This window comes from Terrapene carolina, unplaced genomic scaffold (assembly GCF_002925995.2).
Source record: "Terrapene carolina triunguis isolate 2854851 unplaced genomic scaffold, T_m_triunguis-2.0 Scaffold120, whole genome shotgun sequence".
NCBI classification, from domain to species: Eukaryota; Metazoa; Chordata; order Testudines; family Emydidae; genus Terrapene; species Terrapene triunguis.
In genome coordinates, this window is record NW_020664471.1 from 9,314,790 (window position 1) to 9,333,800 (window position 19,011).

The 19,011-nt window shown below is 39.3% G+C and overlaps 1 protein-coding gene across 1 annotated transcript in view; it reads left to right on the forward strand.

Moving 5' to 3' along the window:
• PRKCE (protein kinase C epsilon) overlaps positions 1–19,011 on the forward strand; it is a 431,438-nt gene that overhangs the window by 330,688 nt on the left and 81,739 nt on the right. Inside the window, exons 8-11 of the mRNA XM_029911742.1 lie at positions 2,011–2,043; positions 2,470–2,566; positions 3,185–3,399; positions 6,247–6,420. Coding sequence (XP_029767602.1) covers positions 2,011–2,043; positions 2,470–2,566; positions 3,185–3,399; positions 6,247–6,420 — 519 coding nt within the window. The remainder of the gene's footprint in view (positions 1–2,010; positions 2,044–2,469; positions 2,567–3,184; positions 3,400–6,246; positions 6,421–19,011) is intronic.

Genomic DNA, 19,011 nt, shown 5'->3' on the forward strand with positions numbered 1-19,011 from the left:
TTTAGACATAATTTTGTTTTCACGGTCAACTACATATTTGTCCTGAAATATTAAGAAAACTGTTTAAAGCAAAACAAACAAAAAGTTATGGGAAAATTGGAAAGCAATTAATTGAATAACAAATCTTAGGAAAATAAAGAAAAGTTGCTGTACTGTAATTGCACAAAATTAGTGTGCAGTGCTTGCTAATATTTGATAGCACTGCCACTGATAAAAGTGTACAGCAGCTCTGTTTACAAAATTGGTTCTGAAAGAGTCTTAGGGCTAGTCTACACTACCCGCCCAGATCGGCGGGTAGAAATCGATCTCTCGGGGATCGATTTATCGCGTCTCATCTAGATGGATAAATCGATCCCCGAATCGACGCGCGTACTCCCACCTCGTCAGGAGGAGTAAGCGCCGTCGACGGGGGAGCTGCGGCGGTCAATTTGCCACCATCCTCACAGCGGGGTAAGTCGAAAAGGATACGTCGAATTAGCGTAGCTGAATTTGCGTATCTTAAATCAATCCCCCCCAGTGTAGACCTAGCCTTAGAGTGGGATTTTCAGAAGTGCCTAACACTTTCAGTGGGACTTCTTAGGCTCTTTTGAAAATTCCATCCTTAATTGTCATTTTGTTGAAGGAACTTATTGAAGCATGAATTAAAATCATTATATAACCACACTTGTATTATTATGGGAGCATGTAGAGAGCCCAACCAAAATCAGGGCCCTGTTGTGCTCAGTGTGCAAATAGGTAGTAAGAGACAGAGAACTTAGTCTATTTAGACTAAGTGTCAGAGGGGAAAGAGGGAAAATAACTTCCCCAAAGTTGTGCAGCAGTCAGTGGCAGAGACACTAGGTCTAAGTCCACACCCCTATTCCCCGGACCACATGTCATTTTTAACATTAAAGTTATATTAGGTGGAATCTATTAAAATATTTGGCTAAAGGTTAGTAAAACATAGTACGCTGCTATACTTCCTCAGTGTTTTGTCTAACTGGGTTTCCTCTAAATATTAAATTCCATTTTGCCATATTGTCTTTTGAATTCATTATGGGTGCAAAGGTGTAATGTAAAGAAGAACTGGGCTCGCTGTGGAATGTTTTACAGGTAGAAAATATTCTCAGGTTTTCCAAAAACTCAGTTAGGGAAGATTTGTTTCTAGTATGTCAATTTTCGCTTTGAAATGTATATGCAATTAAATCCCATTAATGCTGCAATTAAAATGTAATTGGAGTTAGGAGCTAAGGCACTTTTGAAAATTCCACTATGCACCTATGTGCATCTTTAGGTTCCTAAGTACCTTTACAAATCTGGCCCTAAGTTACTACATGCAGTATTTCAGTAAATGCTGTGATTTGTTTACACTTTGACATTCTAACATTGCTCCCCTTTAGAATACCATGTCAGTTTCCTAAATGCTGGCATTCAATTAGCAGTACCTCTTTACCTAAGAAGGTAGTTATTCACACCATATACATTTAAGGAAGTTTCCATTGACTGTGATGGCACTCAGCAGCTTGCGGGATTGAGTCTTTTGTGAATTCTGCTAGCAACAGTGAATGTGTGTGTGATATACCCGGTGATGGTCCCGCTGATTTGACCCAGTTCGTTTGTTTTAGTACTTACAGTAATACTAATACTACTGTTTTGAAAAGAAAACCTTCTGCTCCCCGGGTTGGTTTTTTTTTTTTCAATAATAAAGTAGCTTTTCAGAGAAAACACCTAATCTTGACAGTAGTCACTTGTAAATGAGACAGTCCAGCAACAAACATACCAGTGAGAGGACAGGGGATTTAAAGATGTACTTATGTGCTTTTGTAAGAAATAAATTGTAAAGCTGGTTGAGATCCCATATCATGAACAGAAACAGAGGCTTAAAACCTCTGTATATTAGTATGTTTTAATTGTGAATTGAAAGACATTTTAAGGCCCAAACCCAGCATTAAGAGTTAGGGCATCACTAAAATCTTTGAGGATATCACTAAGATTTCGGCACAGATCTGTGGACTGTTATTGCTATTACAGGGAAAAGGCAACACCGAGAACTCTGGTCTTGGGGTAACTAAAATACTGAGCAGCATGAACTCCTACTGACATCAATGACACCTGCCACTGAGGACACTTAGCACCCTGCGGGATTGGACTCTAATGGAAGAACTAATATTTGTTGACTAATTTGTTTGCAAATATATTTGCTTGCAGTTGTTAAGTTCACATGTTACTGAATTGAAATCTTACATAGACTTCTTTCTGTGCGTTTGATGAGCATTTCAGTTCATCTTTAAAGTGAAAGCCTGTACTGTAGGCATTGGAATCTAACTTTTGACACAGGCAGTGAGATGATAATTTAGCGAGGATGAAGTGTACTCAGTTCCCTTTATTCCTTCCCTTTGTGAAGTTACTTTGTTTTTGAAGTTGCTTCTTTTGCACTCTTTGTGTTAGAGGATCTCACAACTGAATATCCTTTTGTGGGAATGTTCTTAGCTAATTGCAGGTGCAGAATCTCAGCAGCCAGTTCCTGGAACCACACCTTCAGAAGAAGACAGGTCAAAGTCAGCACCAACCTCTCCGTGTGATCAGGGTTAGATACCTGTTTTGTTTCCATACCAATAAATATTGCTTTAGTGTCAGTCTCTATGAGGAGTAATAGTGCTGTTACAATGGACACCGGCCTGGATAGACAATCTGCTTCAAATTAAACAAGGAGTGTGAGCCACAAAAAGTCACCTTCAGGGATCTGGAAATCTGATGGGAAATTTGTGAATTGTAGTTTTTAAAAAAAAAAAAAACCTTTGAAAGGGCCTGATTCTCCTCTCCTTTACACCAGTATATTCCATTGACTTCAAAGTGAAACTGTGAACCCACAAGAGAGAGTTCACATGAACCCTGAATCTTCAGAGGAGTTAGTGTTCATTCCTTATTCATGCTGGTGTGTCTGGAAGCAGAATGGGGCCTGTAGCGCTTGGAAGTGAAAGTGTCAGTATGATCTATTTATTTAGATTGAATGCCCTGCATCACATTATTTGTGTGGTACCAAAATGTAGCTTATGAATTTCATTATCTAAGCCCTTAGATAACTAAATAACTTTACCTAAGAGATTCAGCAGTATATTTCTTATGAAAAGAGGGATGGAATCGCCTGCAATAGCATGGACTGGGTTTGTAGAGAAGTCAATCTGTTGTTCCCACCTTTTCACAGAAATCAAAGAGCTTGAAAACAACATTAGGAAAGCTTTGTCATTTGACAATCGAGGAGAAGAACACAGAGCGACAGCAACAACGTCAACAGACAATCAGCTTAATAAACCTGGGGAGAATGGTGAAAACGGGGAAGTCAAACAAGTCCAGACCAAGCGAATGGGCCTTGAAGAGTTCAACTTCATTAAAGTATTAGGGAAAGGCAGTTTTGGCAAGGTTGGTGGCTTTCTCTGATTTGATGGATTATTTTTGACTCTGCTGTACACAGTACTAATGTTAATGTTGCCTAACGTGATCCCACCACAGGGGTTTCTTTCTTATCTTACTCATTGGGATAGTCAGCTTTCAAAATAGTCATTTTCATGAATATGTATCCTGCTGATTAGCTAGAATTACTTTACTGTTTAAATCATTATAAAAAATGAGGGCTAAGAGCTTTGAACTAGATTTCTAGATTTCAAGATTTCACCATTGAAATTGTATTAACTAAATGTAGAATAAATACTACTTGACAGGGAAAATAACTACAGTGGGTGTATTCCGATAGGAAACAGAAGTGTAGAAATGACATTAGGGGATTCTGTGTTTGTTCTCTCTTCAGATAATTTCCACTTCAAATTTGCTCACTTTGCAAGTCAAATGATGGGTGGTTGTATTTGTCCAACTTCCAGCCTTGAAAATTCCACATGCCATGTGAAAATTAAGTTGTGTTTGGTCTCCATCCCTCCTCTAGCTCAGTTGCAGCAGCCTGATGGTTTTATTGATGATGAAAGAGACCAACATATAATCCAGTTCATTCTGCGATAGTTGCATTTCCTCAATGCTAGCAATAGGAAAATCACGGTTTTCTCAACAAAGAAAGCAAAAATGATTTGAAGGCTGGAGCTGTGCTAAGATTTTATAACAACCCCCCTCCCCCAAAGCCAGGCAGACCTCACCTGATTTTGGTTTCATTATTGATGTGAAACCCAGATAAGATTCACTCAGTGTTTTAAACCTTTCAGTGAGCCTGGACTATGTTTTGAACAAACATGAGCCCATTAATGGTTTGATGAAAACCTTGCAAAACTCTGTGGTTTTGGCTGAGTTTGACTTTGAGTTGACCAAATGAGTTTGGCATGAGTGAAGCTTGTATAAATTCCATCACATGCCTACACAGGTGTTGATCTACTGGCTGCTTTCACTGGTGGTAGTGCTTGAAAAATGAGCATGCAGGTTTTTCTGCATGCAGATTTGCGTGCACACTAATTAAGCTGTTAATATTTTAGCATACTTTTGGGAGGGAGAAAAGGGGAAATAATTAATGGAATTATGTGGGCTGGGGCACATGATTTGTGAGGAGAGGCTGAGGGAACTGGAGTTATTTAGTCTGCAGAAGAGAAGAGTGAGGGATTTGATAGCAGCCTTCAACTACCTGAACGGGGATTCCAAAAAGGATGGAGCTAGGCTGTTCTCAGTGGTGGCAGATGACAGAACAAGGAGCAATGGTCTCAAGTTGCAGTGCAGGAGGTCTAGGTTGGATATTAGGAAAAACTATTTCACTAGGGAGGTGGTGGAATCTCCATCCTTATTGGTTTTTAAGGCCCGGTTTGACAAAGCCCTGGCTGGGATGATTTAGTTGGGGTTGGTCCTGCTTTGAGCAGGGGGTTGGACTAGATGACCGCCTGAGGTCTCTTCCAACCCTAATCTTCTATGATTCTATGAATAAAAATAACGAGTAATAATTTACTGACTGGTCTGATCTTCCTCACTGTGAATATCTTGCATATATTTATCTGGAGTTCAGAAGTAGCACTAAGAAGATAATAATGAGGGCATGTGAGAACAAGGAATAATTATTTCCAAATTGACAAATCTTTTCCCTTAGGCAGCAGAACCGGTGCAGTTCCACTCTGAGGCAGTAAGTGGAAGAAGCAGGAGTCTGTGGAAGGACTGAAAACACCATGCATGCTTCATTGCTTTAATTCTCAGGGGGCTCACTCTGGGTATCCTCAGAGGATATGTCTACGAGTCTCAGTGCCCAGGTCAGCTGACTCAGGCTCATGGGGCTCGGGCTGCAGGGCTATAGAATTGCCATGTAGACATTTGGGCTCAGGCTAGAGCTCAGACTCTGTGAGGGGGAAGGGTATCAGAGCCTGGGCTCCAATCCAAGCCCGAACATCTATATTGCAATTTTATAGCCCCGCAATCTGAGCCTCACGATGAGCCCAAGTCAGCTGACTCAGGTCAGCTGCCACGGGTTTTTTTCACAGTGTAGACTACTATTGAAAGCGAGTGAGGGTGGGAGGGAATGTGTGGAGCTGGAGCTATGCAGTTCTACAGTAATTTTCTTTTCAGTGTGCTATGCTCTGTGGTGATTAAGAGGTAGGGATGAAACATGGGAATCTGCTGCTACACAGATCCACTCTTGATTCCTCCATAATAAAGAGGTCTCTGCATATACAGGGGTTCCTGCAGTACCAGTTCTGGAGCAGTTCTTTGTCTCCTTATTCCTCACTACCCCAATCAGTCTCTGCGGAGTACCTCTGTACCACGCCCAGACAAGCCAAACTCAGGTTTGAATGGGACAGGACTTTTCCCGCAAATAGGTGTTGATTTTGGGTGCTCTTTTCAGGCTGTCACAGTGATGTGCATTGTTCTATAGAATGACAAAATTGTTGCAGCACTTTCCAAAAAGGGAACTAAACCCACATTGTGCTCTAGCTTTGTCCCCTTCCCTATTTTCCAGATCTTAGCAGTAGGGCATAGAAGGCAAACTGTAAGGTACTGGATAACAAGGAGTTAACTGCCTGCAATCTTAACTAAACTGAATGAAGCATACATGGTGTGGCTGATATTCAAAGTTCTACTAAAAGTGTCCATTTTAAAATGTGAATTTCTTCAGCTACTTAGCTATGTAAAATAGACAACTTGAGAGTGCCGTGTGAGTGCAGTTATCCTTTCAATTGTTCTGTACTTTTCAAATCTATACACATTTTTTCTATTGTGTTTACATTTGTCATGTATAATATATTTGTGTGATTATATGTGCTGTATATAAGCAAAGATTTCTACTGATTCTAGGTCATGCTAGCTGAGCTAAAAGGTAAAGATGAAGTATATGCGGTGAAAGTCTTAAAGAAAGATGTCATCCTTCAAGATGATGATGTAGACTGTACAATGACAGAAAAGAGAATTCTGGCATTAGCACGGAAACATCCCTATCTAACACAACTTTACTGCTGCTTCCAGACCAAGGTATGCTAAATAAGCCTGTTGGTTAACTTTCATCAAGAGAGCTGTACAACAGTATTAAGTATTTGCAGTTCAAAATGAAGCTGCATAAAAGGTACCAATGCACAGTGTTTTGAAATATTTCTTAGAGGGTTTCATTGACGCCTCAGAAGCATGAAATTTGAATGGGCTCTCCTTTTAACTTGCATGTTGTCAAGAAATCAAAGGTAAATGGTATATCCAGCTCACTGTTTGCCCAAACAGAATCTTCATGGCAAATGTAGTGCCATTATTAAACAGCATAAATACTGTGTTGCCTTGTACATGCCAGAAGATGGCAGTAGAGAAACAACAATAGGTTACTGAGTTATCCTTTACTAGGGTTTCTGTACAGTACACGATAATAGGGTATATCAGTGGCTTACATAACTGAGATAAAAATGTTGTTAGTGTCCAGTATGCAGAGAAAGAGATACCCAAATTGTTCATTAAAACTCTGTTTTCGTTAACTCTGACAGAAATAAGATTACAGGAGAATCCTCCTGCGGTTCATATTTTCAGTTTCTTATGCTGTAAAATGAAGCTGATGTTTGTAGAGTTCAAAAAGAAGAGGAGGCAGATATGTTGCCCTTCAAATCAACTCCTATAAAACTAATGCTGTCCATGAGGTAGGAGGACAGCGAAAGCTGATAATGAGATCCTTGCTCCCTAAACTATTCCCTTCCCCACTGTGTGTTCACTGTTAGGGATTTCTGATATGGAATCCCTCTGCAGACTGGGGTTGCTACCAGCATGTAAGCACTCTAATCTTAAACGTTCTGTTTGGATGGTGAGTGGATTGTCTAGACTCTCTGAAACTGTTAATTAGGATGTTTGAGACTAGTCCTATTCAGTGCTAATTTCCATACTTCATCCCCATAGCCCTTTATTTCTCTCTGTCATCCAGCAGAGCAGACAACAGTCGTCTGCTTTTCACCTGGTAGATAAAGGTTCTCTCGTACTTTGTGTCACCTCCTTGACTTCATTGGGAGTTTTGCCCAAGGACTGCAGAATAAAGCTTAATTTGTGAATAAGTAGTTTTGTTGATAGAATATCAATTATTGTATCTGGTTAAAACCTTAAAAACACCTGTAACCTTAAAAAGTTCTTTTAAAATATTGCATGTTCCAAATCATTAACCCCATTTAAGTCAATGTAAATTTTGCCGTTAACTTAAATGGGACCAGGATTTAGTCCTTAGAGAAAACGCAATATTTAGACTTAAATGTATAAATAAATAAATGTTTATATTTAAAATAAAATATTTGAAATTCAGTTATATTACTTACCAGCCACGTCTTGAGTTCAGGGTTCTTTTTCAGCAAAGGATGACATTTGAATTCTTGGGGGAAAGTTATTGTTGGTGTAACTCTGTTAAAATAAGAGGAGTTAAACCAGGGAGAAATTAGCCCATTGTTCCTAATTCAAAGTCATTAAACCAACAGTAGGCATAACAAAAATCATACTGTCTAGTTGCACAGTAGAACCAAAAATGTATATGCACAAATGAGCAGTTAAATGTTTACCTGGCTTATATATGAATTTGCTATGGCTTTATGTGCAATTGTAGTAATTAGTTGCATGCAATTATGGAATATCTGTGCCTAAAAGGTTTTTGAACAGAATTGTCAGGAAAAATTGTTTAACTGAACAGTTGATTAAGAAGACAAGAAATTTGGTTAGTGTGTTGTAGGAAAATTGTCGGTAGTATCTAGATTACAGTCTTCAAATTTTCCATTAGCAGATTGTTGGCATAATCTCATAGTATTTAAAGTAGTGGGGTTTTCGGCCTTTCACATCTTCTGACACTAACACAAATAATGTGTTAGGAACATATATGAAAAAAATTCAAATAAAGTTTATTTCTACCAAAGATACTTCAAAGAATCTGAGGATCATTCTAATTTGAATTTCAGTTGAGTTTCGGAATGTTTGAACACACTATTCTTACAATAATAGATGAGGCATTTGGAGGAAATAGATTTCATCAACAGAGAGAGATTTTCAAGACTAAGGGAGACCAGACCTCCTGAAATGTAAATAAATATACCATCCTGCTGATACGAGTCATGTGACTGGGGAATGTTAACATCAATAAAGGCCAGCTTTGCATAAGGTAAATTATGCCACTGCTGTTCACTCCCTGCTTCTACTGGTGATTTCCCTCCCTTTCCATTCCCAGCCCATACCATCTTTCCCATGACACTTCTGAATTGTATTCTTCCCGCTCTCCAAGCCATTTCCCAGTGTAAGAGATTCACAAATTTGTCTATAGCTCCCACTGACATCCTCTCAGTCCTCTGTTTTCCTCCCCCTTTGCTTCTACTCAGGCCATCTCTCCACCAAAGAGACTATTCAATACTTCCCCTCTCTCAAGGAGAATAACTAGACTAGAGTTTGTGGTCAGTTATAACTTGAATGAACTGATCACTAAGTAACTTGAGTTAACTAACTAGACACCTAACAAGTGTTGTTCCAAGACACTATGAGGTATATTTGACTGTGATACAGTCTCCTATGGGAAATAGTGGGACCCCCGTTGGTTTATGTGGAACTTTAATCATGCATAGACATTGTGCTGGCATTCTATACAGGGGTTGATTTCACTCAAATGTTATATTAGCAGAGAGCAAAAGTTGAGCTTGTAATTCTCACAAGAAACTGGAGTCTTTAAGAATTAAGCCCGTCCTGTTCAACAACAACAACAACAACAACAAAATACCATGTGACCTATGTGTCCAGTCAAAACAAAGGAACACATCTCAATAATGAAATATTTCAAAGAACTGCTTGGGAACAATCTACAAAGGACTCTTTGTAGAAATTGTATATAAACATAATTAATACATCAGCAAAAATTGTAAACTGTTTGTGAATTGGGGGGAAAACAGCTACATTATTCACTGAATTATTTGCTCAGCTCCTATAAAAAAAAACAGGTAGGGAAACAGTTCTTAAACAAGCACCGTGTATAATAAAAATAGCTTTGCTGAGACAAAGGCTTTTGCACAGTAGAGCCAAAAATGTTTCACACATAAGTGTCGGATTAATTATTTAGACTAACATTGTCTGCAGTAGGAGATCAAGGTGCTGAGAACCTCAGAATTGGGCCCTACAATAGTGATCCTGCTGGAATTAAATTTTACAATTCAGATATATCTTATTGCTCATACTGGGGAAGACTGGCATTGTATTAATTGCCAAAGTACTTGATGGTATGTAACTTCATTTTATCTTTTATTCCCTTCCCCACAAAAATTAATGCTTCTAAAAAGTGGGAGCTTTCCCTTGCATGCTGTAAAGTGTAATTAAAACTGTGCAGACAGTGCAGAGAAGTTGCTCAGTACAGATTGCGTGGCAAGACACACTGTAGTGTTTACCTTCATAATGTGGTGGTGTAGCCATGTTGGTCCCTTATATTAGAGAGAAGGTGGGTTTGCTAATATTTTTGAGTGGACCATCTTTTATTGGTGAAAGAGACAAGGTTTCGAGTTTACACAGAGAAGACCTGAAGAAAAGCTCTGTATAAACTCAAAAGCTTGTCTCCTTCACCAGCAGAAGTTGGTCCAGTCAAAGATATTACCAAACCTACCTTGTCTCTTCATAAGGTAGACATTTTAATCTGTTCAGATATCCTTTTCATTAAGATGTTTTTCTAAATTATCTTTTAGTCATCATTGATATACTATGGAAAATATTTTAAATTATTTTGGAAAGCCATGGGCCCAATTCAGGAACTATGCCAAGTGGATGCTAATATGGATATAAACTTACATGTTAATATTGCTTTAACAATGCTTCTCGGTTTTGACTGGCAAGTGTCAGACAACCTCCCCACACAGATGAGAAGGCTGTCAGGAGCATACATTGGGTCCATAGCCTGCAGACATTTACACACATGCTTAACTTTAATCAAATGAATAGTCCCATTGGACTTCAAGATTGGAACCATAAGCTGTACAAGGGTCTCAACTGAGCAAATCATGTAAGTATGTGTTTTACTTTAAGCAAGTGCTCAAATCCATTGACATGAAAGCCAAGCACATGTTGAAGTTCTTGGTGAATGGGGATGGGTTTAAGCATGTGTTTTGCTGAACTGGGAGACTAGCAGAAAATTAAAAGATGTTATTTGAAAACTTTTGTGAAACTCCCATCTGTTGTTCACACAGCTTATAAACTGAACAAATAATGCAGGGGGAGATGTTGAATAATTTAATTCAAATAAAATCATGAAAGGAATTGCTCCTAACTTCCTAAAATACAACCTTTTGCAGCTGAATTTTTTTCATGTTTTATCTCAAACCTAAAGGTAAACTCTTCTAAAAGATTGATCAAAACCAGCTCAGTGTTTTGAAGTTACTTGAACATAGAATAAAATATGCTTTTAGTATATTTTTATGAGAATTGTAATGCTTGAATAATTTGAAAAATGAAGGATGCTCGATGCTTCAAATATGGTTTTGAAGACAGGTGGTCAGAGTAGATAATTGTCCCTTTTTGCCTTATAATCTATTAATTATACTGAGATGTTAATTAACATCAAGACAATTTTGAAGAAAATTAGTTTTAACAGATGGATTTATGAATGTTTAAAGTCAGCTTTCTGGTGTATTTGCATTGGAGATTTTTCTTCCTCATGAATATGAGAGTATAGTTATTCCTCCAAGCCCTTATGAGGTTAGTAACCATTATGCCCATTTTATAAATGGGGAACTGAGGCACAGAGCGATGTTACACAGGAAGTCTGTGGCAGTGCTAAGAACTGAACACAGGACTCATGAGTCCCAATTTAGTGCCCTAACCACAACATCATCTCTCCTCTCTTCTATACTGGAGTACTTCTCCAAGGATAGTGTGTGTTGTTGCTAGAGAAAAATCTAGCAATTTAATGCATTTCTGCCATTCTGTTAGAAAATAGTCACACATTTTAATATGAATATGTAATGTGTGTGTATTTGTACATGTTTGTGCATGTGTATCATGTTTGTGGTTAAGAAATCTAGATTTGATACATTTTATTTTTCGAAGTCAGCTTGTCCTTTGGGCATGCAGGAGTAATACAAGGAATAAAGAGCTGCTAGTAAGGTGGGGGGAGCATAGAATACTGTGTACTTATTACAGATGGCATTAGCTATCATAAAAGTTTCATTAAAATGATGTGGGCAAGAGGAATAAACTGGCTAGTTTGAACTTCCATGCTCTCTGTCATTTATAGATCATGATGTGATTCATTTAATACATATTTATCCGATTCATTGATCTTCTGTATTTATTTTATAAACCGGGTTTCTGGAAGAGAAATTTCAGTAATTTAAACAATATATTTATTTTATCTTCAAAGTGCTTTATGAACATACACTTCCATGGCAGGGCTGTTCTCGATATTAATGTAATAAGTAGACATTGTTATCTCCATTGTACAAATGGTAGCGATTAAGGCCAAAAGTGACTGCTAATTTTGGCTTCCTCAAATTTTAAATACCCCACTTGACACTTTGAGTCTGGTTTTCAGAGGTGTCTAAAGTTGGGCACTCAAAATTAGTAGCCACTTTGGGAACTTTTGGCCTCAGTGACTTCCCCTAATGTGAAAAAAATGAGTCACTACCAGAGTCTGAATTAGAACTCAAGTTTCTGGCTCTCAATCCTTTCTTCAGACTGTTAGGCCATGCTTCATCTGCTAATGGAGAATTTAGAGAAAAAAATATTGGTTAATATAATTTTAACCATGTTTATTGGTAGGACTAGCAGGAAAGATACAAGATTGTACTATTGATACATGACTCACCAGATAGTGCAAGTATACGGTCCTACAAGTGTGGGTTTTTTTCTTAGTATGCAGGTAGGAAATGCTGTGGTGTTGGTAGTTTTGTTACACGTTTTCCTTCGAGAGAATCTGTGGCAGATAGCAGAGAGATTTATAGAAAAGGGGATTTCCTACATGCTGTTTTTGACTCCTCTGTCTATATGTGTAAATGAGACAAGCTAAACTTAGGGTATTCCCAGACTCTGCACCACTGATTTCCCTCCACTGGGAAGGCAGCCTGCAGGACCCCAGAATTCTGCTACCACTCAACAGGGCAAATCTGATGTCAGAAGCAAGACATTAGTGTCAGAAGAAGGGGCAGCGCTGTTATCAGAAGAGGAGCATTAGTGTCAAAAGAAAGGTAATTAAAGATAGATAGATAGATAGATAGAAGAAAACCCTGACTTCAGAAAAGGGACAAGAGCCTGAGACAACATGACCTAGTGACTTTGCTATTGCTGTTGATTCTTATGTGGCAGGTAGTTGGATACTGGGATGAAGGACGACAGTATAAAACCCTAAGACAAACAAATAGTATCATTTAGCATTCATATATTATGGAAGCGATTCCATTTTTCACCTTATCAGAGTATGCTCAGCAGGGATGTCAACTCACTCTGTGCAGAAGGCCACATCCTATTTTTAGTTATTATCTGGGGACCAGGTTAGAAAATTGAGAAGAATATACGACTTTCCATGTACAGCTATGGCAATGGAAAGCTTGCACAAAGATCTGTGATAGGCTCCTTTTAGACCTATGGTTTCAGTCATTCTGCAGACTCAAGAAGTCAGCACTGCATTAGTTATACTTAGTTCAGAGTTGGAACCTTAGGAACCATGAGAGTTAGAATTCTTTTTTTTTTTTTAAATGAAACCTTAGATTTTGCAGAATGTGACTATACCACACCGGCGTATAAATACATCAAGAGGCAGGATCTAGCAGTAACTCTGGGTCGAAAATTAACTGAGGGACTTAAACATAAAATAGAGTCTCTATATGGGAGTAAACGTTTTAAAATAATTTCCTCACTCAAAAATCTATTTGAATAGTTTATTATAAGTTTAGAAAAAAAGAACTTCACTTATTTGCTCTTTAGACCAACTTTGTGCTCCTTGTTAAATCTTTCAGGCTGTTACTCTAATGTAGCTTTCAAAATATCAACAGCCTCATCACAGAAATGTTTCCCTTTGGCCAAATTACATTATAGATAGACATCCCCCAGTTTGCATTTTTAAGACATTCTTTTTAGCAGAACAATCTCGCTATTGATGGATACTCAGATTTCCTCTACAATTCACATCTTATGGAAGATTTACAATCAGCCCTACCACTTGTCTACACTGTAGTGCTACAGTGGCACATTGCAGCACCACAGCCTTGCCATTGTCTGTAGATTGTGAGCCCTTTGGTGTAGGAACCATTTCTTCCTTTGTGTTTGTACAGCTCCTAGCACATTGTTGTTGTTGCTGGAAGGATGTTCTTGTATTTAAAGCACTGACTGCAATTTAGGAGATTCAGTTTCAGTTCCCAGCTCTGTCACAGATTTCCTGTGACCTGGGCAAGCCACCTAATCCTCTGCTTCAATTCCCAATCTGTAAAATAGGAATGATAATGCTTCCTTGTCCCATCCTTTGTCTGCTTTGTCTATTTAAACTGTAAGCTCTTTGTGGCAGGGGCAATCTCTCACTGTGTGTATGTATAGCACCTACTACAATGAGGCTCCTGATACCAGAAACAAATAAGTAATTAGAATCTATGCCTTAGTTCCCTGACTACTGACTAATAATGTCAATATTATCAGGAAATTTGCATCCAAAAACTAGGGTTTGCTAAAAATAAACATACAGAAATGAATATTCATAGAAATGGTATGTATTGTTATTTAAATGACAGTGCAAACCGTTTTTTGTTTGTTTAAATGTTTGTTTGTTTGTTTAAATATTCCCTTGCAGTTTTCCCAATTCACACACTGCAGTATTGTGGATAGCATGAGAACCAGGAAGTGGAATGGACTAGTCTATTTTTATTCCTAAAAATGAAGTACTCAAAGCTGAACAGACAGTGTAAATGTGAAAAGTAAATAAGATTTTAAAAGCTCTTTATTTTTTTAATGTGAGGTGGTATAAGTAACAAAGGTAATATTTTTTGTTTTGATACATGATTTTTAGCCTGACAGAGTTCCTTTAAGAAGTAGCATGTTCGTAAGTGGAAAAAAAGTTTTTGATCATGTTAAAGAAGGTTTTTTTCCCCCCCTTATGTTCATTTAACAGGCTAGTAAATGTCTTGTGTGATAATAGCTCAGGGTGGTGTCATTTGAGATCTTCAGTGCAAATTAACCTACTGGCTGGCCAGTTACATTTATCTGGGACAAATCAGAGGTTTCTAATCCATTTTACCTGGTATTCTTGTGCTTTGGTTGCTAAGCAGCTAAACTCATTATGCAGTAGTTGCTACATGGGTGTAATCTGTTTAGGACAAGTTTGCACTGCCCTATGTTACTGGTTAGTGTCAGATTAGAAATTTTCTATGGCTCAATTTTGTTATGCCTATGGCTTCAGTGGGATTGTGTATGTGTAACAGAGCACTGGATTAGCCCCAGTAACTTTTAGATTCATCAGAGCTAAAATATTTTAACACAAGGTACTTTAATACATTAAGCAGAGACAAATTTTCCACCAGTTAAGTGTTAACTGTGTGAGAGGGTTGAATCAATGGTAAACATATAATATACAACAGATGTTACTAATTCTTAATATTGTTTTATTATTAGTTGGTTCCAACAGACTTATTCAAATCACAAGTGCAAACAAAATGAAGTTCACCTGCTCTGCAGATATTTCATGAAGTGCAAAGCGGTACAAAGGACTAATATCTAGTGATGACTCAGGCACCGTACAGTGCAGAGAAACCCCGACAATCTGATGTAATAACATTGTGCTGAGTATGACACTTCAGGAATTACTTCGGGCTGTGTGTTTAATTTAGATATCCCAGAGACAGTAACACATTATGATTGTTTAGTGATCAGTGCAATGTTTAAAAGTAGATATTGTGGTTGAGAATAGTCAGGATGGTAAAGTTGATGAGTAAATACGATAATTATTGTCTCTCATACACACAAGTTCCTGTGTCCGGCTTGGTGACCTGATTTTGGAAAACTTGCTGTTATGCTGCTTAATCGTTGCTAGCTGTTCTTGAAAGATTATTGAAGCCTGGTTAGCTCACTGAAGATCCATTGTTCCCATTAGCCCTGTTAGTTTTACACTTCAAGTCCTGGCTATCAGAGCAGTCAAACTCCCTCAGGGCCCATATCCGTACTTACTCCTGTAACTTAGGCTTTGTCTACACTAGCACTTTTGTTGGCAAAACTTATATCATTCAGGAGTGTGGAAAACACCCCTGCCCCCGACTGACCTAAGTTTCACCGACAAAAGTGCCAGTGTGGGCAGCACTATATCGGCAGGAGATGCTCACCTGCCAAAATAGCTACTGCTGCTCATTGGGGTGGTTTAATTAAGCCAGCGGGAGAGCTCTCTCTTGCTGGCATAGAGTGGCACACAGGAGACCTTACAGTGGCGCAGCTGCAGCGGTACAGCTCTGCCACTGTAAGGTCCATAGTGTAGACACAGCCTTAAAGAAGGCATCAGTCAAAAATATCTAAAAGCTTCTCTTTTTAAGACAGTAAAGATTTTTATTTTGAGAGTTTGATGCAGCACCCAAACTGAACAGGACTCTTTCACCACTTTTCAAATCCAAATACATGACTTGCTTCTGGTGTCCATATGTAAAAGTGAATGTTGCAGCTGCAGCTCCACATTTTGCTCTAGTTGTAATCTACTGGGGCCTTGTCCACACTTAGGAATAGCTCTGATTCAGCAAATGATGACCAACTTTCACTGTAGCTGCACTGGTATAGACAAGGGCAGTCTAGGTTCTGCACTGATTTGAGATAATTAGGGTTCACATTTAGGAGTCTACATTTAGGAGTCAGCACTGGTGTAGCTATACCAATTGCTGCTGTACCTGAAGATTCACCATCCAGCTTGTCTAGTAGATTTTATACCAGAAATGATTGAGCGCAGACAGCAGCTTATTTGAGAAGCAGGAGAAGTCAAAAGTGTGTGGACCTACCTGCTTTCTCCCTACAGATTGTAGAACTTTACACATTTTCCCCGTTGAGAAACACATTACCATTCCTGTTGAGGCATGTCTGAGTACAGATGCATTTTCAGAATACCATCCACAAGCTTTACCAACGTTTTTCCTGCCAAAATTGTCTGTCTTGTACACCCTACTTTGGCAGAGATCAAAGGAGACCAGGGTGCCGTCTTCCAAAAATGGGCAAATGTGGTAGTGAGGTTTGTAGGGAGAGCAGAACTTGAATACACATGTCTGTTGCAGAATCCACATCCCCTTGCAGACTCTGTGGTGTGTTGCCTTCACTTCAATCGTGTGACTATTTTAATGATCATTTTTGTTTGTTCCTCATGAGGTGTTTTTAAATTGACGTGTTTGTATGAATGGTGCAATTGTTCTCAACTGTGAGGAATAATTTAATGCTGGTTTAAATAAATCCAGTGTTTAGGGCCGATTGTGGTTTTTAAGCTGTTTGATACATTTCAGGGTGGTGCTGAGAAGGATGAAGATGGTTCATGTAACAGGAGCCTCTGCAAGAGTTCTGGTCTATTGTTTTGTCACAAGACTGGCTGGGTGGTGTGTGGAGTTACTGGGGACAAAGAACCCCTCAAGTAATACATCCACAGGGGGAGGTCAAGGGAGCAGGGAGTGCCACTGCCAAAACAAGCCAAGGGCTCTGATGTTCCACTCCCTCTCCCCCTCCTCCTGTGTGTGAAGACACCTTAGCTTTCAGGGTCCATTCAGTGGGAGGGACCCTGGAAGCACGGTGGGGAGGGAGCAGACCCGTGACTCTGGTGCTTGCCCCATCTTTCTGACCCCAACCTCTCTCACTTCTAACAGTGAGTTTTCCTCACAACCATGCACGTTGGGCATAGTTGAGCCTTTGCAAGGCATAGCCATGGCTGCCGGATACTATGGGCTATCATACTGGTGTCCGTTGTTGGAGGCCTTCTGCCACTAAAGCATGTAATTAAGTAGTAGGCCCCTGTGTGTGCTGAGGGAATGTGCACAGAAGCAAATATGCCCAGCAGCACTAGATGCGGAGGTCTCTGAGTTACTACAGAGAATTCTTTCCCAAGTGTCTGGCTGGTGGGTCTTGTCCACATGCTCTGGGTCTAACTGATTGCCATATTTGAGTTTGGGAAGGAATTTTCCCCTGGGTCAGACTGGCAGAGACCCTGGGGGGGATTTCACCTTCTTCTGCAGCATAGGCCACGGTTCTCTTGCAGGTTTACACTAGGGTAAATGATGGATTATCTGTAACTTGAAATCTTTTAAACCATGATTTGAGGATTTCAGTAACTCAGCCAGAGGTTAGGGACCTATTACAGGAGCGGGTGGGTGAGGTTCTGTGGCCAGCAATGTGCAGGAGGTCAGACTAAATGCTCTTGATAGTCCCTTCTGGCCTTAAAGTCTATGAGATGTAGCATGCACTCCCCCACACCATGCAAGCTGCATAGCATGCCTACCTCCTAGGAGCACCTAGCACCACTGGCAGCAGTAACACTCCCTGAATCCTCCCACTCAGCACATGCAAAATCCAGATTGTGGCTGGAGGTCTCCTTACTTGTGTGTACCCACATAGGGCTATTCACCGTTTGGCTCTAATGTAGGCTGCATGAAATGTATCATGAAATGTTTTGTAACAGCAAAGCCCATTACAATAACTGAAGCATGGAAAACTGATGCTGACCTAAGTATCTGTCAGGTTATCATGTATGCCTTACTAATTGTTTAAACAATGCTGAAAGAGCCACTGTTTTACTTGAGTGATTGAGAGAGAACGTTTTACCCAATGTTTGTTAGCTGCTGCTCTTACAAGTAAACAACTACATCACCCTGTAGGAAGACGCCAGAAAAAGGAAACTGTACATGAAGATCTGATTCTTCTGCAGCTTCTTTCCAAATGCAGGGTTAGTTTGGGCACTTTATTACTTTTTTTTAACAGCAGCAAGCTCAGTAAATGGTAATTATACACCAGAGTATTTCATCATGGGAAAAAGAGTTGAATCTGCAAAACATTCATTTTTGCATTTTCATCTAAACCTCCACTGCACTGGGTTGTTGTTTTTTAAATCTCTCACAAAGTAATAATTCTAATTTTAGGTTTATCACACACTTCACATTTCCATGCGTCAGAATGAATAATTCTGGGTTTGAGACTTGATAGTTTTCTGTACTCTATATGTTACATACTATGGTCCAAATTCAGATAGGGGATACTTTCCACTTTCTTTCTGCTTCTCAGTGTGTAGCTTTTACCTGCATAGACTCACTTATACACAAGTGGAGCGGGTGTTCGCTAGTGGAAGAGAGTCCAATTGATACCACTTTATATGTCACTTCTGAATTTGGCCTATGCATTGTTCCCATCGTATGAGATGCAGTAACTTTGGCAAAAGACTGAGCTTCTAATGTGCTACCGGTACATGCTTTGTATTCTTGATGGAGGCAGGGTTGATTCTTATCTAATATTTTATTCCAATATATTACGAGTCAAATTGTGCCTCACCTCAGTGCTGGCACCTGTGTATGGTGGAATAAAAAGGGCGTAAGGAGCCCCTTTGTACACCCATGGAATGGCAGGGCACAGGCAGTCTTTAAATCCAGGGAGCGCCCAGAGCAATGATGACCT